Source organism: Caretta caretta, chromosome 12 (assembly GCF_965140235.1).
Source record: "Caretta caretta isolate rCarCar2 chromosome 12, rCarCar1.hap1, whole genome shotgun sequence".
Taxonomy (NCBI): Eukaryota; Metazoa; Chordata; order Testudines; family Cheloniidae; genus Caretta; species Caretta caretta.
The window spans coordinates 5,091,672-5,115,444 of NC_134217.1; the positions used below are offsets into that span (position 1 = coordinate 5,091,672).

At 52.5% G+C, this 23,773-nt stretch overlaps 1 protein-coding gene across 1 annotated transcript in view; it reads left to right on the forward strand.

Annotated features, from left to right (window-relative positions):
- The window catches only part of NRN1L (neuritin 1 like), a 33,387-nt gene extending 9,917 nt beyond the window's left edge, over positions 1–23,470 (forward strand). Inside the window, exons 2-3 of the mRNA XM_048816464.2 lie at positions 20,065–20,215; positions 22,246–23,470. Coding sequence (XP_048672421.2) covers positions 20,065–20,215; positions 22,246–22,534 — 440 coding nt within the window. The 3' untranslated portion in view covers positions 22,535–23,470. The remainder of the gene's footprint in view (positions 1–20,064; positions 20,216–22,245) is intronic.
- The last annotated feature ends 303 nt before the right edge of the window (positions 23,471–23,773 follow it).

The following is a 23,773-nucleotide window of genomic DNA, read 5'->3' on the forward strand; positions in this document are numbered from 1 at the left end:
AGAAAACCTACAGGATGCTCAAAAAGAGCAAAAAGCCTGGTATGATAAACTTGCCGGAGAGCGTTCCTTCAAAGTAGGGGACCGGGTCATGGTCTTAAAGGCACTCCAGGCCTGTAAAATGGAAGCATCGTGGGAAGGGCCATTCACAGGCCAGGAGCGCCTGGGAGCTGTTAATTATCTCCTAGCATTCCCCATCTCCAACCGAAAGCCTAAGGTGTACCATATTAATTCTCTAAAGCCCTTTTATTCCAGAGAATTAAAGGTTTCTCAGTTTACAGCCCAGGGAGGAGACGACGCTGAGTGGCCCGAAGGTGTCTACTATGCAGGGAAAAGTGCTGGTGGCGTGGAAGAGGTGAACCTCTCCATGACCCTTGGGCGTATGCAGCGACAGCAGATCCAGGAGCTGTGCACTAGCTACGCGCCAACGTTCTCAGCCACCCCAGGACTGACTGAACGGGCATACCAGTCCCTTGACATAGGTAATGCTCACCCAATTAGAGCCCCACCTTACCAGGTGTCTCCTCAAGCTAAAACTGCTATAGAACGGGAGATCCAGGAAAGGCTACAAATGGGTGTAATCCACCCCTCTGGCAGTGCATGGGCATCTCCAGTGGTTCTAGTTCCCAAACCAGATGGGGAGTTTTTGCATGGACTACCGTAAGCTAAATGCTGTAACACACCCACACAACTATCCAATGCCACGCACAGATGAACTATTAGAGAAACTGGGATGGGCCCAGTTCATCTCGACCTTGAACTTAACCAAGGGGTACTGGCAGGTACTGCTAGATGAATCCGCCAAGGAAAGGTCGGCCTTCATAACACATGTTGGGCTGTATGAATTTAATGTGCTCCCTTTCAGACTGGAGAAAGCAAAGGCTCAGCAGAATATACTGAATAACCCTAACAATCCTTACCCAACAATCCACAAATGGGAGCGACTATGTCCACAGTATGATGAATCCAGTGATATTGCTGAACATTTTCTCACCTTTGAGAGACTGTGCACACTCCATAAAATTCCTGAAGCTCACAAGGTGACCAAATTGGTCGCAAAATTGACTGCCACCTTCCAAAAACTTGTAAATGGTCATCCTAGCAGATGATAGAATGAATGGTCTCAAATTACAGTGGGGGAGGTTTAGGTTGGATATTAGGAGGATGCTCCTATTAGGAGGTGAAACACTGGAATGCGTTACCTAGGGAGGTGGTGGAATCTCCTTCCTTAGAAGTTTTTAAGGTCAGGCTTGAGAAAGCCCTGGCTGGGATGATTTAGTTGGGGATTGGTCCTGCTTTGAGCAGGGGGTTGGACTAGATGACCTCCTGAGGTCCCTTCCAACCCTGATATTCTATTATTCTATGATTGGGAGAATATGCAGTCACCTACCTTGACGATATGGCCATATTTTCGGATTCCTGGGCAGAACACCTGGAATTTCTACGAAAAGTCTTCGAGCGCATAAGGGAGGCTGGACTAACTGTTAAGGCTAAGAAGTGTCTAATAGGCCTAAACAGAGTGACTTACTTTGGACAGCAGGTGGGTCAAAGAACTTTCAACCCCCTACAGGCCAAAGTGGATGCTATCCAAAAGTGGCCTGGCCCAAAGTCAAAGAAACAGGTCCAATCCTTCTTAGGCTAGGCCGGATATTTCAGGTGATTTGTACCACAATACAGCCAAATTGTCACCCCACTGACAGACCTAACCAAAAAGAAACAGCCAAATGCCGTTCAGTGGACCGAAGAGTGTCAGAAGGCCTTTAACCAGCTTAAAGCGACACTCATGTCTGACCCTGTGCTAAGGGCCCCAGACTTTGACAAACCGTTCCTAGTAACCACAGATGCGTCCGAGCGTGGTATGGGAGCAGTCTTAATGCAGGCAGGACCGGATCAATAATTCTACCCTGTCGTGTTTCTCAGCAAGAAGCTGTCTGAGAGGGAAAGCCACTGGTCAATCAGTGAAAAGGAATGTTATGCCATTGTCTACGCTCTGGAAAAGCTACGCCCATATGTCTACGCCCATATGTTTGGGGACGGTGTTTCCACCTGCAAACCGACCATGCTGCACTTAAGTGGCTTCATGTTGCCAAGGGAAATAATAAACTTATTCGATGGAGTTTAGCTCTCCAGGATTTTGATTTCGACATACAATACGTCTCAGGAGCTTCTAACAAAGTGGCTGATGCACTCTCCCATGAAAGTTTCCCAGAATCAACTGGTCCAAATCGTCCTTGAGATGTGGGAAATATTGTTAGTCTTTATACAGTTAGAAGTATATTTAGAGATGCATGTGTCTTATTAACTCTGTTTTCTCCTAGAGCTCCAGGAAGAAATCACAGCCAGTGTTTCACCCTATCTGCAATTTGTGGGGCGTGTCATAAATATAAAGGGAAGGGTAACCACCTTTCTGTATACAGTGCTATAAAATCCCTCCTGGCCAGAGGCAAAACCCTTTCACCCGTAAAGGGTTATGAAGCTAAAGTAACCCCGCTGGCACCTGACCCAAAATGGCCAATGAGGGGACAAGATTGTTTCAAATCTGGAGGGGGGGAACAAAGGGTTTGGTCTGTCTGTGTGATGCTTTTGCCGGGAACGGATCTGGAATGCAGCCTCAGAACTCCTGTTAAGTTCGTAAGTAATCTAGCTAGAAATGTGTTAAATTTCCTTTTGTTTAATGGCTGGTAAAATAACCTGTGCTGAATGGAATGTAGATTCCTGTTTTTGTGTCTTTTTGTAACTTAAGGTTTTGCCTAGAGGGATTCTCTAAGTTTTTTGAATCTCATTACCCTGTAAGATATTTTCCATCCTGATTTTACAGAGGTGGTTCTTTTACCTTTTCTTTAATTAAAATTCTTCTTTTAAAAACCTGATTTATTTTTCATTGTTCTTAAGATCCAAGGGTTTGGGTCTGTGTTCACCTGTACAAATTGGTGAGGATTCTTATCAAGCCCTCCCCAGGAAAGGGGGTGTAGGGCTTGGGGGGATACTTTGGGGGAAGAAGTCTCCAAGTGGTCTCTTTCCCTGTCCTTTGTTTAAACGCTTGGTGGTGGCAGCATAGGGTTCAAGGACAAAGCAAAATTTGTACCTTTGGGGAAGTTTTTAACCTAAGCTGGTAAGAATAAGCTTAGGGGGTCTTTCGTGCAGGTCCCCACATCTGCACCCTAGAGTTCAGAGTGGGGAAGGAACCTTGACAGAGCCAATGTGTGATTTCCCCCCCCCACACACACACACAACATCGATGGGGCCTTTCTCAGGCACAGCCCTTTGCAGGACCCATGTGGGTGGGACGGGGGGGAGGTTTGTGCCCCTGGGTTGCTGACTCTGTGCTGAATGAAGCAGGACTTTGCTGGAGCTTTCCTTCCTCTGGGAATCATCCAGTGCTTGGCTTTGCTTGGAGGAAGAGAAACATGGCAGCATTAAGGGCTCCTAGTGAATGGGGCAAGGGTAGGGCAGTTGGGGTTAAGTGCTTCCCACCTTAGTGCCTTTGCCAACTTCCCACTGGTTAGGAAGTTGAGACTGAGCCGGGTCTGGATGTTTAAAAGCTGCTCCGTTGACTCTAATCTGGCTGGAGAGGAAGGGTCAGGGCTAAAACCTTAAACAATTCTGGATTGACTCTCGGTGCTGCTTCCTGGGACTCTACTTCCATGCTTTGCTGCCGTTCTGACGCAGTGGGCTGGGAGGGGATGTGATCTCCTGCATGGACGGGTGTGGGTGCAAACCTGGATCTTCCACTGTAAATGTTGGGGACAGGGAAAGAACTGAACTGAGTTTCAGCCTCTTTTTCCTGTTCCGGGTTCCCTTGGTGCTTTGTGTTTGGGCTCAGTCATGTGGGTTAAGCAAGGGAAAGATTGCACAGCTTTTCTCAGTCACTTCTCGGTTTCTCCCCTTGTGTGGCTCCAGGTCTTTACTGGTAGTTAGATGGAGTCAGTTTTCCATGGTGGCCGTAGCAGCTGCATCAGCAGCTCGTGATCTGCCCTGTCCCTCCGAACCTCCCTCAGTTCCTTTTGTGACTTGTGTCTCTCGGTCCTTGGTTTTTGTCGAGTCAGTGATTCCCAGGCCAGAAAGGACCCTCATGACCATCTAGTCTGACCTCCTGTATAGCACAGGCCAGAGACCTGCCCCACAATCATTCCTAGAGCAGATCCTTGAGAAAAACAGCCAAGCTTGAAAATTGTCAGTGATGGAGAATCCACCACAACCCCTGGTAAATTGTTCTAGTGGTTAATTACTCTCTCCTTTAAAAATTGACACTTTTTATTTCCAGTCTGAATTTGTCTAGCTTCAACTTCCAGCCATCGACTCATGTTAGACCTTTCTCTGCCAGACTGAAGAGCCCATTATTAAATTTTTATTCCCCAAGTAGGTACATAAAACTGTGATCAAGTCACCCCATGTCTTTGTTAAGCTAAATAGATGGAGCTCCTTGAGTGTATCACTCTAGGGTGGGTTTTCCAATCCTTTAATTATTTGCATGGCTCTTCTCTGAACCCTCTTCAGTTTATCAAGATCCTTCTTCAGTTGTTCAGCACCAGAGCTGGACACAGTGTTCCAGCAGCGGTCACACCAATGCTAGATCAGAGGTCAAATAACAGCTCTACCGCTGTACCTGGCTGATACATCCCAGGGTGGCACGAGCTCTGTTGGCCAGAGCGTCACACTGGAGCTCACATTCAGCTGATCATCCACTCCCATCCCCAAATCTTTCAGATATGGCTGACGTTCTTTGTTTGTAAATGTGTACATTTACACTTAGCCGTATTAAAATGCATATTGTTTGTTTGTGCGCAGTTTACCAAGTGATCCAGATCGCTCTGTCCGTGACCTGCCCTGTTCATTATTGTCCACTCCCCCAATTTGTGTCGGCTGCAAACTTTATCAGTGATGGTTTTATGTTTTTCTTTCCGGTCATTAATAAAACTGTTAAATAGCGTAGGGGCAAGAACTGATCTCTGCACAACCCCACTACAAACACACCTGCTCGATGATGATTCCCATTTACAATTACATTTTGAGACCTTCAGTCAGCCAGATTTTTATCCATTTAATGTGGGCCATGTTAATTTTATATCGGTCTAGTTTTTTAATCAGAATGTCATACAGTATCAAATCAAACACCTTCTCTAAATATATTACACCAACACTGTTGCCTTTATTAACCGAACTTGTAATGCCATAAGAAAAATGTCAAGTCAATCTGGCAGGATTTATTTTCCATAAACCCATGTTGATTGGCACTAATTATATTACCTTCCTTTAATTCTTTATTAATTGAGTCCCATATTAGCTGCTCCATTATCCTGACCAGGATCGATGTCAGACCTGATACTGGCACAGCATTAGCTTTCTTTCAGCTGTCTGGATCAGCATCACCCTCATGCTCAGTGTGACCTGCTGATGGAGAAGCCTGGACGCAGGTGGAGAGAGTCTTCCTGAGAGGTCCAGCAAGCATCTTTGGGAAGCTGGGGCATCCATTGCCCGCCACCTTTTCAGTCAACCATCCAACCACAAGGCTGATGGTGACTTCAGACACCTCTTGACCTCTCGCAATGCGCTTTAGGACTGCTGGTAGTTGCTGCTTTCTCAGTGAGGTTTAAGCAGAGTGCTGAGCCCCCGGATGTCTGAGCAAATGGCAAAGGCTTCACGGCCAGACTGTTCTCTGCATTCCTGACTGGTATTGTCAGCGTGTTTTCAGTTGCGGAATCAACAGCGTTAAGTAGGAATGTCTCTTTCTCTGCATGGGATGCCAGTAGTCGTCACTTCCCAGCTTCAGCCAGTCCTTGTGCATTAATAGCAATGTTAATTATTTTTTAGTTTGCTTTTAATCTTTCCTCGAGTTTCTCACAGCATTGAGGAGTGAGTTGAGAGCTGTCTGGAGGAGGATATCCAGGACAGAGTACTTGAGGTGTTTCTCTGTCTTGCTCTTTGAGCTGTTTTGAAGGTTGCCTTTGGAATAAAAGGCCCCAATTGTGTCATGAAGTTCAAATCTTTGTTTTCGCTTTTGACCCCACAGCCGCCAATTGATCTCTGCCATTTTGGGGGTGAAAAGCATACAGAACTCCTGAAACACACTGGTGCTGGAGAGCTACTTGAAGGCCTGGAGCAAAGGCCAGAGTCTCAGGGACATGTTTTGATGACTGCCTTGAAAATCTCACTTGCAGGGTCACCAAACTCATCCATATTCTGCTTTCGCTTCAGTAGCAAAGATTCAGTCCAAGGCACATTTGATCTTGGAGGAGCCAAAAAGCCTAATTTTAGCAGATTGGAGTGAGTGTGGATCCTTTTGCTCCTGCTCCATGGTGGTTCCTGGAGGTGACTACATTTTGCCTTCAAGGAATGAGCCGCTGTCACTGGCTCGGTTTGTCCTCTGGTTCCTACCACTCCCTTCGACTTCAGCCAGGCTGAGGCTGGTGAATTCATTGGTAATCATTAGATGCTGATTGGCTGTTTGATCACAGCATTCACACGGACTGTTGTTAGGATGAAATAGGCCAACGAGTGACTGTCCAGCCAGGTTTGTGTAGAACTGCACTATCCAATTCCTGGCCCCATTCCAGATCCTAAAAAACCAAGCCCCTCTTGCGGTTCACAACTCCACCCTCTGCCCCCCACTTTCAACAGCCAGGTGATTCCCTGCACTTGCCCCTCTCTCCAGTGGCTCCACCCATCCCCTTCCCCTCTGGGCTTTGTAATCCCCTTCTTACCAGGAGGGGCCTCGAGCCCCTTGCTTTTCTCATCACTTCCCGCTGAACTCTTCCGATCCGTTAACTTCCATTCACAAAATGAAGTACGCCCCTGTTCCTAGTGTTCAGCCCTTTCAGATGCTTGGTCTAGTCGTGGCAATGCTCTGGGGGGCTGCTCCCACCGTGAGAACCTGGGAAAAGTCTCCAAGAATCCATGGTGGCTGTTTTCATTCTGGGCCCCTCTGGTGTCATATGAGGACAGGGGTAAGGCGGTTCGTGTGTCTGCCTGGGCATCTCCAGCCCTTAGCCTCGTCAGCTGCTTTGAAGGTAAGAATTCATTCGGCATGGCAGGTTTGCGAGGGCCTGGGTGAGGATCAGTGGGGTTTTGCCAGGCGTCACTGATGAGGACTCTCCGTCCTGCCACTATCTGTGTCTATGTGGGGATTTCATGTGGACCAGTGACCCTCTGGTCTCCCCCGCCAGCCCTGAGAGAGAGGAGTGTTGCACGCCATTCGGTTGGAGCATAGCTGTGCCAAGAGTGCCCCTGGGAGATGAACCTCTCCGAGCCATGTCTGAGCATGGTCTAGGCCTGGGGTTCATCAGCTGCTAGCTCCCCCTTCTCCCCACACAGCAGGTTCCTCCCCCTTGTCCCTGGGCAGCAGTCCCATTTGGAACTGGGTGGGTACGTCTGGGGTCCTGGCCGGGGGCTCTCTGTGCAGGGTTGATACAGCTGGGCAGGCTCCGCCCAGCTGTGCCCAAGGGTTATTCTTGGATCCTTTATCCCGGCTGGTTGAGTGGCAAGTCCTTGGAGTGATATTTGGCTCCTGTTTGACTGATTAACGCCAAGGCCAGCAGAGGACTTCACTCCGGCTTTGCAGGGCCCTAACTCCTCTGGCTTAGGCTGGCATCTGGCAGGGCTGGACCTGCTCAGCAGTCAGTGCTCCAGGACTTGCTGCAGGGAATGTTCCCGCTGCGTGCTCAGGATGGCCCCAGGGCTGTGAGGGCACTGCACCTCTTGGCTGGCCCAGACAGGATGGGGGAAGCAACGATGGGGGAAGCAGAGGAGGGTCGTGGTGATCAAGGATCCAGTTCTCTAGGGCTTCCCATCTCAAACCTGCCCTGTAGGTTACAGACGCTCCCCTACTTTCCCAGCTCCTTTAACAGCCCCTCCCTGCGCTTTGAGTCTCTGCGTGTGGTACCCGAGGCCAGCCGTTCATTCAGCACAGCCGCAGGGCAGACCCTCGGCGTGCTGTAGCCTAAGTACCAGGTGCTTCTCCAGGCTCTCTTCCGGCAGGCCGGAGGAGCTACCTTCAACTGCTCTCCTTCCCCTGTGAATGTGCAGAGGGCTCGCTCTGTCTGGCAGAGAAATCCCAGTGTGGATTTCAGTGCCACCTGTCCTCCGCTTGCAGGTGACCTGGGACCCTGTTCCTGCATGAGTGACCTTTTGCTGGGTGTCTGTTCGCTCTCCCCAGGAGGATCACAATGGAAGTGACAGCATCGTCCGCAGCTCTCAGCCTTCCCGGGACAGTGCCGCACTGGGACAGGGCAGGCCCCTGCTGTCATCTCGTTAGTTACCATCATTGTACTTCATGGCAGCTTTTCCCCTCTTCTCTAACCAGATCCCCATCCCTTTCCTGGCCGCTGATGAAGGGGGAAGCTCCAGCATCCCACTGGCACTCAGCCAGGTCTGGGTGCCTCCATATGCGCTGCGGGTAATGGCAGGCCAAGAACGTGACCCAGGTCTTCTGTTTCTCCGACACCTGACGCAGCAGGTGTGAGCTACCGGTGGCTGTTCAACGTTCGTGTCGACCTCTGGGAACTCTGTGTCCCGACCCGGGACAGTGCCGCACTGGAGAAGACGTACCACGTCTCTCTGTAGGCGCCCGCGAGGCCCTTTGGGTTCTCTGTTCACCCCATTTTGTCTTTGCATTGCTCAGAGGTCAGTCCTCGGCTTGGAGAGCGAAGGACAGTGGCAGGCACTGGTGTAGCTGATTCGGTGGTGCCCCAGTGCAGCTCTAGGAGGTGCTGTTCTGCAGTGGGAGGGGGTCTTGGAGGAGCTGTGAGATTGTGATAAATCCGCAGGCACTTAAGAGTCCGGGTGTTAATCCAGTATCCTGGCCATAGGCCAGCTGGATTGATGCCATTTTTCTGGCCTACAGTGTCCCCCTCCTCTCCTGCCTGAAACTGCTGGGCCGGTACCCCAAGGTGGCCGGCCATGGCGGGCGATTTCTGCCCTGCCATGTGCTTTGTGGAGGAAGGCCCCGAGACTTTGCCTTCCGTTCCAGCAGTGACGGGAGGAAGCCCTGCAGAGGGAGACCCTGAGTCCTTTCCTCTCGGGAGGACAAATCAGGAGCTGTCTCGCTGACTCTGCTTGTTGCTAAACCTGCAGGGGCCTGTCTGCGCTGTTTGCAAAAGTCACTTTAAGTTTTAAAAAACAAATAAAACTGCAGCCCCTCCCTGCCACTTTCGGGTTAATGTACTTCCCAGGTGGGTTCACAGCTGGGGTGGCGACTGGTTTGTGGTGTGTTGAATGCTGTTGGCTGGGAAGGGATGGGCACCTGCCTGTCCCCCCTCTTGGTGGTCCCCAGGGCCCTGCAGAGCAGGGAATTGGATGGTGGGGGTGAGGACAGCAGAGCACAGCTTTGTGGGCCTCTGATCTGCCCCCGGTGCAGGTTTTCCACGTGGGGCGCAGAGGGGACCCAGGGCGCCCAGAACCTGAGGCCTGAAAACGCAGCCACACGAGTGTGTCCTGGCTAGGTGTAGAGCTGCCGTGGAGCGCGGCTGCCGCTGGTACCCCAGAGACGTTCCAAGCTCTTCTGAGCCAAGGGGCCTTGGAAATATTCTGGTTAATTGACCTGCTGCCAAGCCACGCACGTGTGACATTTACAAACGAGCACTCCATTGCTGCCGGGGGCGGCCTGCGAGTGGGGGGCGTGTGCCACCCTCTGGGCGGGACGCAGGACCATGACTCTCAGCACACTCTCGTGTAGTGGATGCCCCCCCCCCAGCCACACTCCCGGGGTGGGTGCGCCTGGGAGGGGGGCTCTGCATTGACCCTGCCGTGCAAGATGCTAGCTGCAGCTCACCTGCCCTTGCACAGGTCCTGTAGGCCAGGCAGGCTCCAGCCCTGGGCACGTCAGCCTCTTGGTTCCCTGAAGGACGTGCCCCTGCTGGCTGGGCTGGTGGGTGAATCATTTGCCCGGCTGACACTGTTTCTGCCAGGAACCCCCTGGGCGGCTTTTGACTGCTGGGAGTGGATGTCAGCACAGCTGCCCCCGCCCCTACTCCAAGCGCTGCTGGGATCCACTGGTCTGCCAGGGCGGGCAGCGTGAGCCGAGTCCAAGGGCAGGGATATCCAAGCGTGCTAGACAGAGGGCAGCTCCCGTCGTGCCCCCCGGAAACCTCCCCAGAGCCAAGCCTGGGCTGCTGGCTGCATCTCCCTTGTGTGGTTACCCCAGCCCTTAGCCTGCATTCCTGCCCTCCAGGGCTCCTAGCCCCGTGGAGCGGGCACCTCCTGGGCTGATGCCCAGGCCAAGTGAGAACTTGGAGTGGAAGGGCCTGTTGGGTCCCGTCAGGCCCTTCCCAGGGGCTAGTGCAGGATTGTTCCTCTTCTGCAGTGTGGCGAGGCTCCTACCCCTCCCGGGAGGTAGTGCCGAGCCTGGTGTTTCTCTCTCCAAGCTGGGAAATAGCCGCTGCTATTGGCTCTGGACCTTCCCGAGCCTGCCCTGGCTCCTGGCCCTGTGCCCTGGCACCAAGACTGTCCCTCCATGGTGCTAGCACCTTTCTGCTGTTTGGCCGAGCTGCTCAAGGGTCTCGGCCTTGCTTCCTGTAATGCAGACTCCCCAGTCCCTGCTGCTGTACGGTGAGGGTGAACATAAGAACGGCCAGACTGGGTCAGAGCAGTGATCCATCTAGCCCAGCATCCTGTCTTCCAACAGTGGCCAATGCCATGTGCTTCAGAGGGAATGAACAGAACAGGGAATCATCCAGCAATCCACCCCCTGTCACCCCTTCCCAGCTTCTGGCAAACAGAGGCTGGGGACCCCATCCCGGCTAATAGCCATTGATGGACCTATCCTCCATGAACTTATCTAGTTCCTTTTTGAACCCTATTATAGTCTTGGCCTTCACAACATCCCCTGGGAACGAGTTCCACAGGTTGACTGTGTTGTGTGAAGAAATACTTCCTTTTGTTTCTTTTAAGCCTGCTGGCTATTAATTTAATTGGCAAAAAGAAAAGGAGGACTTGTGGCACCTTAGAGACTAACCAATTTATTTGAGCATAAGCTTTCGTGAGCTACGTAGCTCGCGAAAGCTTATGCTCAAATTATGTTCAAATAAATTGGTTAGTCTCTAAGGTGCCACAAGTACTCCTTTTCTTTTTGTGAATACAGACTAACACGGCTGTTACTCTGAAACCTAACTTAATTTGGTGACCCCTAGTTCTTTTGTTATGGTAAGGAGTAAATAACACTTCTTTAGTTACTTTCTCCACACCAGTCATGATTTTATAGACCTCTATCATATCCCCCCCTTAGTCATCTCTTTTCCAAGCTTAAAAGTCCCAGTCTTATTAATCTCTCCTCCTATGGAAGCTGTTCCATACCCTGTTCCATTTTTGTTGCCTTTTTCTGTACCTTTTCCAGTTCCAGTGTATCTTTTTTGAGATGGGTAGACCACATCTGCACGCAATATTCAAGATGTGGGCATACCATGGATTTATACAATGTCATTATGATATTTTCTGTCTTATTATCTATCCGTTTCCTAATGGTTCCTAACATTCTGTTCATTTTTTTTGACTGCCACTGCACATTGACTACAGTTTTCAGATAATCATTCACAATGATTCCAAGATCTTTCTTGAGTGGGAACAGCTAATTCAGACCCCATCATTTTATATGTATAGTTGGGATTATGTTTTCCAATGTGCATTACTTTGCATTTATCAACACTGAAATTCATCTGCCATTTTGTTGCCCAGTCAGCTAGTCTTGAGAGATTTCTTTGTAACTCTTCGCAGTCAGCTTTTGACTTATGTTTCTTGAATAGTTTTTTGTATCATCTGCAAACTTTGCCTCACTGTTTACCCCTTTTTCCAGATCATTTATAAATATGTTGAACCGCACTGGTCCCAGAACAGACCCCTGGGGGACACCACTATTTACCGCTCTCCATTCTGAAAACTGACCATTTATTCCTACCCTTTGTTTCCTATCTTTTAACCAGTTAATGATCTATGAGAGGATCTTCCCTCTTATCTCATGACTGCTTACTTTGTTTAAGAGGGTGAGGGACCTTATCAAAGGCTTTTTGAAATTCTGTGTACATGATGTATCTATTGGATCCCCCTTGTCCACATGTTTGTTTATCCCCTCAAAGAATTCTATTAGATTGGTGAGGCATGATTTCTCTTTACAAAAACCATGTTGATTCTTCCCCAACAAATCATGTACATCTGTGTGTCTGAGAATTCTTTTTTTACTATAGTTTCAACCAATTTCCCTGGTACTGAAATTGGGCTTACCGGCCTGTAATTGCTGGGATCATCTCTGGAGCCTTCTGTGTAATTGGTGTCACATTAGCTATTCTCCAGTCATCTGGTACAGAAATGATTTAAGTGACAGGTTACAGACTACAGTTATCGGAGTAGCAGCCGTGTTAGTCTGTATTCGCAAAAAGAAAAGGAGGACTTGTGGCACCTTAGAGACTAACCAATTTATTTGAGCATGAGCTTTCGTGAGCTACAGCTCACTTCATCGGATGCTGTAGCTCACGAAAGCTTATGCACAAATAAATTGGTTAGTCTCTAAGGTGCCACAAGTCCTCCTGTTCTTTTTGAGTCTACAGTTACTAGTTCTGCAACTTCACATTTGAGTTCCTCAGAACTCTTGGGTGATACCATCTGGTCCTGGTATCGCTGTTTAGTAAGTTCATCAATTTGTTCCGAAGCCGCTTCTACCGACGCTTCAAGCTGGGACGGTTCCAGAAAGAAGGGCTCAGATTTGGGAATCTCCCTCACCTTCTCAGCTGTGAAGACCGATGCAAAGAATGGCAGAGGGGAGCATGGCCCTAGGTGCCCATGCAGAGCACATGCTGTGTCATTGCCAGCCCCCCCAGAGGCCGCTGATGCAAGGCCCTGTTTACATGCTGCCCTGAGTCCCCGGAGGCTTGATGCCAGGCGCCAGCTTGGCTGAGGAGCTGAAGCAGTGCATCTGTGAGAGCTGCCAGCCCAGCCGCTTCCTGGAAGGGGCCAGGGCCATGTGCCCTCTTGGGGGGTACCTGCAGGGGAGCTGGGAACTGAGCTCAGTGTGGGGAGCGGACCAGGGTGTAACACAGAGCAATGGCTGTAAGGTGAAACGAGGCAAATTCCCACTGGAAATCGGGCCAACTTTGAGCGGTGGTGCATTGGCACCAGGGGCCGTGGTGGGTCAGGGCTGGGTCTCTTTTGGAAAGCTCTGCTCTAGCTCAGCAGGCCTTATTCAGGGGGCTGGGCTGGATGGTCCCAGTGGTCCTGCCTGGCACAGACACACTGGGCACACAAGCTGCAGGCAACCAGGCTGGAAAGGGAGCATGGGCAAGTGGTTACAGCACAGGAGTGGGACTCGGGAGACCTGGAGTCTGTGACCTGTGTCAGATGAGTTCATGGGGAGACTTGGGGTGCATGCTGGGTGGCCAGCAGGGCAGCCCCTGGTGTTTTGCTGGAAAATGTTTGGAAAGTGGTTGAGTGCAAAAGAGCCCAACCCAAGCTGGCAGCCAGGGTGACCACCCTGATCGCCTGTCCCTAAGGCTGGCCCAGTGCCCAGCCCCAAAAGAGCTCATTGGTGACCCCGGGCTGCCTGTGGGGAGGGACACGTGGATCCTGGCCTCCCCGCATCTGCTCTGGCTTAGTCACAGGTGCATGGGCAGAGTCGAATGACTGACACCAGGCCCCTGCGCTGAGCTGCCCCCTCGAGCCCCGGCTGCCAGCTGGCTAGTGCCTGCAGAGGAGCCTAAGCAAATATTAAGGTTGCGGGGACGTGGATCTGATTTTTAAATGGGTGGTCTGCTGGCAAGCTGCCAGTCTGACCCCTAGTGCCTCCCTGGCAGGCTGCACCAGAGGAACACACAGCCTGTTCCCAAAGCAGCTGCTGGTGCATCTTGATGGAAAGCAGGGGGCTGGCCACATTCCCCAGCTAATGATCTGCTTTCTGCCCTCTTCTCTGGCCAGTTCCTCTGTGCTCGCTTCCCAGTGGGCTCGGGGGGACTCCAGCCCAGTGGCTCTGTGCAGCCCTGCCCACGTGGAGGAACTGGGTGGCGGGGGTGGCTATTGATGTGTTGAATCAGGCCAGCATCCTTAAAATATTAATCGGCTTCCTCCTCGCCAGCGCAGAGCTCTGCAGAGTTCCAAAGCAAGGGCAGGGCCGGTGAGCCTTACCCCAGGGCTGTCTGCTCTTTCTCCTGCCTTGCTTGCTGCCTGGGGGATGTGCAGAGAGCGACTTCCCGCTGAGCGCCTCCTGCCGCCTTAGCCATGGGGAGGCTGCCTGCCAACCACCACATCCCACACTGATTCTCCAGCGCTGCATCTGGCTCTGTCTGCTATTAAAGGGACACTGCTGGGATTACTGCTGCAGAGAGCCAGTGTGGGAGAGGCTAGACCTCAGGCTCTGAGAATCCCTGTCCCCCTCTCCACGCTGCTACCTGCAAGTGGGCATGGCCTAGGTGCCACTGTGAGAGCCCCACCCCCTGACTGACATCACCACAAATCAGGAAAACAGCTCCCCGCTCCCCCACCAGTGGTTAACCTCCTTGTGTCTAGGACGTTTAATACAACTTCCTTGTAATTTGGACTGCTTGCTCCCTCTCCATTGCTCTGCAGTTGGGGCTTGGGCCCTGCAGGTATCTGGCAGCAGCTGGCTCGGAAGCTGTTGTTGAATTCAGGGCTCTTGCTGGCCCTGGAGGGTTTGCATGGGAATGGGGCAGTGATGATCTGTCCTATGGAGGTGAAGCCAGGCCATAGGGTGAAGCGCATCTCCCCCAGGGACCACAAGCAGAGAGCAGTCTGTCCCCTGTCCTAGAATAGAGCCCTGCAGCAGGACTGTGGTCCCCAGGATCCACTGCTATAATAGCAGGAACGGGTGAAATGTACTTTGTTGTGGGCAGGACTGAGTGGACAGAAAAACCCACAGACTGATATTTTGTGGGAAAACAAAATGCAAGTGCAGGTACACCTGCTGTTTAAGTTGACCTTATTATCGATCACTTAGTTTGAGCCTCTTTTTAAAATTTATTTCTGTGAAAAACCTAGTGTAGTGAGCAGTTTTCCTGTTAAATGTTCGTCAAAAAGCAATAATCATTCTGACACACAAATGACTCGAATGGTATATTTCAAAGTTCCAGAAACGGTGCTTAAGTGGTTGTGACAGTCTGTATCCCTACGCTTACCCCTTTTTACAAAACTGTAACGGATTTTGTACAAAGTCCAAAGTGAGATCATTTGAAAACTCATAATTTCCTGATCGTTATTGTCCTGGTAAAATATGTGGCAACATATAGTTATAAGACTCTACTGTATGACGTTACTGAGACATGATCCAAGTTTAGAAAAGCAGGCATAAACCAGTGCCTCAAAGGCAAACTGACAGCTCAGCCAGGTATCCACAAAATCAAAAATGGAGTATTGTCTGGTTAAGTGACCATTCTTTGGCAGAAAAAAGGGCGAGAGTGAGAAATTTACATGTGGGCAAAGAAAAAGCTGGAGGTTCTCATCCCCCTCAGACCTTCTGTCTCCGGAACCTCAGCTGGAGAGATTCTCAAAAAGAGAGCTATAAAAAGGGAACAGATGCCCCAAAATGCTCCTCCCTTTCTTGCTGCTTGTGATGTCAACAACACCTGAAGGACAAGAAAATTAACACTGAACTGGGGGAGGGGTCCTGGCTGAAAGGTTTCCAACCAGTAAGACTGCTAGAGCATGTGGTGAGAGAAACCTTTGCTTTGAATTCATTTAGCTTGTAAAGTTAGGTATTAGATGTGTTTTATCTTTTTATTTTCTTATAACTAATTCTGACTTTTATACCTCTTTACTTGTAATCACTTAACATCTATTTGTGTTTTATTGTCTTATCTAAACTGGTGTGTGTTTGGATTCAAGTGTTTATGAAACTCGAGATAACAAGGTTTATGCATATAATTTTCTATTAATGAAATGGTGGACTTCTATGAGCTTGTATTGTCTAGGAGGGTGCTGGGCAGTACGAGATGCACATGGTTGGGGGAAAGTCTGGGACTGGGATTTTGCTAGTGTTGCCCTGCCATGTAATTCAAGAGTGGGTTGGCTACAGCACTCGTACAGTATAGCTGGGAGTGATTTACATGCTGGAGGCTGCCTGTGAGCAGACCAGGAGCGATTGCTCTCAGCAAAGTAGGGTAAAAGGCACCCCAGGTTGGGGAATTGAGGGGACTCAACTGTCCATCAGTCCAGACTGTATCCTGGGGAACATCACAGCAGTTTAAAAATTCCCAATTTTTTTTTAAAAACAACTTAATTTTTATAATCATTAACAAAAATCTGCACCTTTTAAGGCAAAGTTGTACTGCAATTCGTTTATATTCCATGGGATATACACACGACAGCCATTTGACAGCCAACTTCAGCAACGCAAAGCAAGCTTTTTTCTTTTTTTTAATAAAGATTTTAATACTTATAATTTAAGCAAGGGCTAGAAAGAGCTCTGATGCCTGTTATAACAGGAGTTAAAGTATTTTTGTACATGGTTTAGGCAAAATTGGTTTATTTGGTTAGTGGTAAAAATGGTCTGAATTCCGTTTATATTGCTACTATACGAACTGGCTGTTGTGTTTTTAGCAGCATGGGAGAATCTGTCTCTCTTGCGGGATTGGGGGGAGCGTTGGTTTTCGCCGGTGGGAGCGGGATAAAAATGCAAGACCCAACACAGGAGTGGGTGGGTATTGCAGGGCAGGATTGAAACCAGTCCCACGCGGGGCTCTGCCCTAGGGGAGTAGTAGCTGGAGTCACGGGATATGAGCTTTGGACAGAAATGGCCTTTGTATATAAAATGCTAGAAACTCGAGCAGGGAAAAGCGAGAACAGATGCCTGCTCCACTCCTCGGGCAGCTCCTTGCAGCACAGTGTCTCCAGGGTGTGTCCTGTCCTGGGGAGACTGTCTCCCAGCCCAGCAAATCTCCTCCTGCCAGGGACTGCTCCCTGACAGCCTAAGTTTTCCTTCGCTTGTTTCAGCCTCACCCCCATAGCACCCCAACGAATCCTTCTCCTCCGTGTGGTGCCCACCCAGGTGTTCCTAGGCTGTTCTCACACCCCTCGCCTCCCCCGCCATCACTGGTTACCCACGTGCCGCCGATTTAGTTCTGTTGCTTTCTCCTCCTGAGTTGATCTCAACCATCTTGCTGAGCCTCAGGGATCCTGGGGATGGAGGGCGTGGGGTACTGCCCTGTCCCCAGGGAGTGGCATTGCCAGTGTCCCTTGGCACTTGTGGGTGTGTGAGGCCTGGGATTGCTCAGCCTGTGCCCCTTGGTGGGCACACCTGCAATGGGGGCCAAGACTGGGAGCAGTAACCTCCGTCTTGCTCAGCTGGTCGCACAGGCAGGGGGATTTGCCATAGACCATGGCAGTGTCTGTACCAGCAAGGGCAGTTATTCCAGCCTCGGGCCCGTGTCTCCCCTATACCTGCGCTGGAGAGTGGCCTGTGGGCATGTGCCTTGGAAGATGGCACTGCGTGGCATTTGCTGGGCCAGTGAGCCAGGCTGGGAATGGGCATGCAGGGGGTTAGGGCAGGTGCCACACCACGGACCACCAGGAGAGGGCCCCATGTGGTCAGATGGCACCCCTCTCCTCCCGCAGCAGCAAGGTGATGCTGTGCCAGGCTCTGCCGTCTGGCTGACGGCGAAGGTTAAATCCGCCTTATCCTGCAAGATCCCATAAGGCATCCTGGAAGGTACTGTGTGGCAGAGGAGGCGGTGGGGCTGGGCACGGGGAGTCCTGGGGGGGTTGCCCTCTGCCCCGGTTTGTCTGTCATTAACCCAACTTTGTTGCATTATTAAAGAATTCCTGTAGAGCGAGGTAGGTCTGAGATTGTCCCGCTCCCCTCCCTGTGGGAGGAACAGCCCTGCCAGGGTGCTGTGGCTGCTGGTGCCTGGGCAGAACTTCACAGCCTCACACAACAGCCCGCCAGGCGCGTCCCAGGAGCTGCTCGCAACAGGGATGTGGGGGCTGGCCTCCTCCCTGTGTCCGTGGAGGAGCTCAGCTGGTCCAGCACCTCGCGGCGGGTATTCTGGTTCCCAGCTGGGCACACAGGAGGGGCGCTGCAGGACTCCCACAATGCACTGGATTTGCACGAGGCACCAGGATCCGTCAAACGGCGTCGGGCCGGGCCTCCTGGCTGAACACTCAGCAGCCTGGGGTGTAGCCACAACCAGCCACCACTTCAGGCCAACGCTAGGCAGCCTGGGACAAAGCCACAGGGTCGGTCTGTGCCCAGCGGCAAAGAATTTCCCATCTCGCTCATCCCAGCCCCGTTTCTAGCCTGAGGGATGCTACTGCCTGGGCTTTCCCTGCAGGACCCGTCTCCAGCGCGTGGGACAGGGGAGCCCACTCCTGGCGGCTTGCACCGCTTTGCCCACTGCAGCTGCTGTCAGCACCCTGGCCCTGGTGTAGGGCTGGGAAGGACCACGCAGGGTAAAGGCAACTAATGGCTGTGTGTCCCTCTCCCAGTTGCCCAGAGCAACTGGGGCACTGAGGGAAACTTTCCAGCCACCTGCTGCGTGGTGCCTCGCCCATGCCAGGACCCCCCTTGCCGTGGGAAGCTGAATGGGGAGACGCACCTGAGCTCAATGGCTTTGGGCTCAGCTTGTTGCCCGGGAAGGAGGCTTGGGGAGCGAATGCAAACCCCAGACACAGATGGCTACAGGTGGGTGGGGTGTTGTCTGCAGGTCCAGCTGCTCCTGCAGATGCCAGGGCTAGAGCGTGACACAGACTGAGCTGCTCAGCAGGGGCACAGAACAGTGCCCCCTGCCCAGCAAGCTGCCCCTGCTCAGGGCATGGAGGCTACACAGTAGTGCCAGTCTCCAGGGCGTCTTGGTGCCTCCCTTTCTCCTCCCAGCATCTGGCAGTCAGAGGCCTAGGGGCACCCAGAGCATGGGGTTGTGTCCCTGACCATCTTGGCTAAAAGCCATTGATGGACCTGTCTTCCATGAACTTTGCTAATTCTTCTTTGAACCCAGTTATACTTCTGGCCTTCACAACATCCCCTGGCAAGGAGTTCCACAGGTTGACTGTGTGTTGTGTGATGAAATACTTCCTTTTGTTTGTTTTAAACCTGCTGCCTGTTAATTTCATTGGGTGACCCCTGATTCTTGTCTTGTGTGAGGGGGTAAATAACACTTCCTTATTCATTCTGCCCACACCAGTCATAATTTTATAGACCTCTATCATATCCCCTCCTTCATCTCTTTTCCAAGATGAAAAGTCAGTGTTTTATTAATCTCTCTTCGTATGGAAGCTGTTCCATACCCCTTTTCTGTACCTTTTCCAATTCTAATCTATCTATTTTGAGATGGGGCGACCACATCTGCATGCAGTATTCAAGGTGTGGGCATCCCATGGAATTATACAGGGGTATTATGGTATTTTCTATCTGATCTGTCCTTTTCCTAAGAGCGCCCAACATTCTGTTCGCTTTTTTGGCTGTGGCTGCACATTGAGCAGATGTTTTCAGAGAACCATCCACCATGACTCCAAGATGTTCCTTGAGTGGGACCAGCTAATTTAGACCCCGTCATTCTGTATGAACAGTTGGGATGATGTTTTCCAGTGTGACTGACTTTGCACTTATCAGCATTGAATTTCATCGGTCGTTTTGTCGCCCAGTTCAGTGAGATCCCCTTGTAGCTCACAGTCCAAAGCGCTTTGCTTCGGGATCAGTGGAGGGCTTTCCCACTGCTGCTTTGCAGCCTCCTCTGGGGTGGAAGTAACTGCAACATCCCACAGGTTTATGGGACAGGAGGGTCTGGAGTGGGCCCCATCGTGGGAGGTGTGCGGACCTCAGGCACGAGGAGGGCATTGCACAGAGTGCAGTGTCCCTTCTACAAGCCCAAGATTCAACCGGGGGGTCAACCCTTCCCCCTCCTCTTCCCTTGGGGGCAATAGCTCTGCCCTGCCCCCCATGTGGCTGGATAGTCCCTGTATGTGCAGGCATGGCTTGGGAATGGGGCTCGCGTACAACACTCTGGCAGACAGGAACAGTGAACGTCCCGGGGGCAGGGAGAAGCCCCATTGTGGGGTCTGGGGGAGCTGGGGCCAGGATGCAGACCTGCCCAGTGAGGGCTGAGAGCTGGGGAGGGGGCTTATCAGTGACTCTTGTCCCCTGTGCAGCTGTGGCCGAGGATCCGGTGAGCACGGCTGGGCGGAGATGTGACGCTATCTACAAGGGCTTTGCCGAATGCCTCATCAGCCTGGGGGACAGCATGGCCCAGAGCGTCCAGAAGCAGCAGCAGGACAGGCAGGAACTGGACACCATCTGCAGGTGAAAGTAGCAGGGTCCCAGTCTCCCAGCAGCTGCCCCCCAGACAGTGTGGTTTCGGCTGTGGGGCAGAGGGGACAGCACTGCGGGGCTGGGGGGAGAACTCTCGGCAGAACCCTTTGGACCTCAGGTCGAGGAGCCCAGCCAGGGGGAAAAGGGGGCAGGTTCCCAGCCTGGCTGCGGGGGCGGATCCCGTCTGTGCCCCCCGTGCCCCAGGGGCCCTGCAGGGACGTGGTGCCGGCCACTTCCCAGCGCGGCGTGGGGCCAGGGCAGGCAGGCGGGGAGCCTGTCCTGGTCCTGGTGCGTGCTGCTGCCACCCCGGAGCCGCTTTAGGTAAGTGGTGCCAGGCCAGAGCCCCATCCCCTTGCCCTGAGCCCCCCGACACACCCCGCACTCTTCCTGCACCCCTGCCCTGAGCCCCCTCCTCTGCCCCAATCCCTTGCCCTGAGCCCCTTCCTGCACACCGCACTCCCTCTTACACCCTAGCCCTGCATACAATTTCCCCACCCAGATGTGGCCCTGAGGCCAAAAAGTTTGCCTACCCCTGTTCTAGAAGATCTGCGCTAGCCCAAGGAACCATGCCAGGCAGGGAGGGGCTGGCCAGGCTGGCTTTGGGGTAGGGCAGCGGGGACTAAGCTAGTTAGGGGCAGGGTGGTGGTAGGGGATCAGGCTGCTTAGGGGCAGGGCAGGGAAGGAGGGAGTGGCTAGGGGCAGGGTGAGGGGGGGATCAGGCTGGCTAGGGGTGGGGCAGGGCCTGGCTGGTTATGGGCAGCGTGGGTGTTAGGGCTTCCCTGCCCTCCCTTGCTTCCTGTGACACAGACGGAAAGCAGGAGGCTGGAGGGGGAAGCGCAGGCGATGCGATGTTGGTTAGGGTGAACAAACGAGCATAGCCGCAGTTCTGTACACCAGTAGAGATTTGTCCTATCTCCTCCCCTGCCCCGCAAGCACCTTCTTAGTAGGCTTAAGAGGAACAGCCGTGTTAGTCTGTATTCGCAAAAAGAAAAGGAGTACTTGTGGCACCTTAGAGACTAACCAATTTATTTGAGCATGAGCTCTCGTGAGCTACAGCTCTCAGTAGTCTCTAAGGTGCCACAAGTCCTCCTGTTCTTTTAGTAGGCTTAGTTATACCTGTAGTGCTCACCCCAGTCCCACCCCTTACAATCTGTGGCGCTGTTCTGGTTTGGAGGGTTCTGAGTCCGGGGGCTTCGGTACCACCTCTTTTGCACCCCTGGGTGGGCAGGGAAGGAGGTTGTACACTGGCCAAGGTCCCCTTTTCTCTGGTTTTTAGGGTTTCTTATCCCTCCCTGCATCCCCCTTATCCCTCCCAACTGGCTGCTTGCCCTTGTCCTTGAGAAACTCCCAGCATCACGTGAGCTCTATTTCTTCTTTTCTCATTATACTAACGAACCCGTCTGGCTGGGCAGAAGCAAAACACTGTGTCTTTGTTCCTTGTTTACGTGTTCATACGGGTATAAGAATATTAAAAATCAAACGGACAAACCCAAAATTCTATCTCCAGGCAAATACACAGGCCTAAATGCTCTGTTACCATCACGAACAGTGGGGCCAGGCTGGCTATGGGTGGGGCAGGACAGGGCTAGGCTGGCTATGGGGAGAGTGGGTCAAGGCTGGATTGGCTATGGGTGGAGCTGGGCTGGCTAGGGGCAGGGCAGGGGTGGGGCTGGCCATGGGTAGGTCCAGGCTGGCTGGGGGCAGGGCAGGGGTGGGGCTGGCTGTGGGTAGGTCTGGGCTGGCTGGGGGTGAGGTGGAGTGAAGCAGGGCTAGTTATGGGCAAGGCAGGGCTGGCTAGGGGCAGGGTGGGGCGAAGCAAGGCTGGCTAGGGGCTGGGCAGGGCTGGGCTGGCTAGAGGTGGGGTGGGGCTGGCTAGGGGCAGGGCTGGAGTGGGACAGAGCAGCGCTGGGCTGGCTATAGGCATGGGGGCCTGTCAGTTGGTGTAACACACAGATCACAAGGCCTGATCGCCATGGACCCTTCTGGCCTTTGTCTCTGACTCTTCCCTCTCCTCGGCCCAGGTCCTGGGACGACTTTCACACCTGCGCCAGCGGGGTCTTGTCCAGCTGCCCTGATGAAGCTGCTGCCATCTGGGAGTCACTGCGCCAGGAGTCCAGGAAGATCCAGTTCCAGGGGAACCTGCATGACCTGTGCAGTGCACGGGCCAGGCCGCCTGGCAGCGTGCGGGGCTCAGCTGGGGACGAGACTAACAAGGAGACCCTGCGGGGCTCAGCCTGGCTCCCCCGGCCCAGCCTGCTGGCCGTCCTGCCGCTCCTGGTGCTCACATCACTGCTGATGCCCTTCGTCTAGCCAGGGAGCCGTGGCCAGGCACCACCTGCCAGCACCCGGCACAGATTCTCGCAGGGCTGGGCACCAGCTCTGTGAGAGAGATCAGGGTTAGTCTGTAAATCCCCTGCGCCAGGAGCTGTGGGCACCAGAGCCTGCTGCCCACATGGTGTTTCCAGCCTCTTTCAAGCCAGCTGGGGTCTATGGGGCACTCAGAGGCCGGGTTCCCCTGGCACAGCTTGGGGCCAGGGGCATTGTGTCCCATGGGGCGAATGAGGCTGGAGCCCCCGGGGTCCTGCGTTTCCAGGGAGATCTGGACCACAATCACTGAGCTCCCTATCGCCCTGTGCACACTACTCTCCCTCAGAGATCGGCCTGATCCTGGCCCCACTTCCCTCGGTCCTGCCTGCACTGGCAGCTCTCCTGTGCCCCCCACACCACCCAATGGGGTTGCTTTTCACCTGGGCCTGTCTCAGTCCCCAAGCTGGATCTTTGGAAACATGCTCAGCCCATGACTCCTCAGGCTGGCTGCCCCAGGGCACCGAGCACCTGCCCTTCCTTTAATTAACACCACTGGACTTGGGGGGGCAGGGAAGGGGTTGGCTTTTACTGCCACACAAATATTCTTTAGTTGACTTAAACTTAGACACATTAGATGTCTTCAAGTCACCAGGGACTGATGAAATCATAGACTATCAGGGTTGGAAGGGTGAAGTCATCTAGCAGAACCAATCCCCAGTTTTTGTCCCAGATCCCTAAATGGCCCCCTCAAGGATTGAACTCACAACCCTGGGTTTAGCAGGCCAATGATCAAACCACTGAGCTATCCCCACGTGCGAAGAGTGACCAAGCCCATGTGGGTGTTGGGTCTGCCTGTCTCTGAAGGCCGTGCTTTTATTCTCTGTGCTGGACCCATTCAGATGTATCTATATTTATATTAAAAGACACTTTTACATTTCACTCCCTGTCTCTCCTGCAGTGATGTGTGTGGCTGCCACTTGCCTCTGATTCCCTGGCCCTGGGCGGAGCAGTCGACATGCTGCAACTTTTGAAAACCTTTAAAGGCCTAAATACCTTTGGCAGCCTGGCCCTTGCATCCTGGGGAGACTGCGTCCAGGGAAGGCGGCCAATGCATGAGATGGTCCCACCCTAGGAAGAGTCTGTGTGGGAGCGGTGCCCAGGGCTGGGTGGCAGGAGCTCTGCTCCCTTGTGCAGGGCTGGGGTTGGCCTGCTGGAGAAGCGACCCAATTTAGAAAGTGGAAG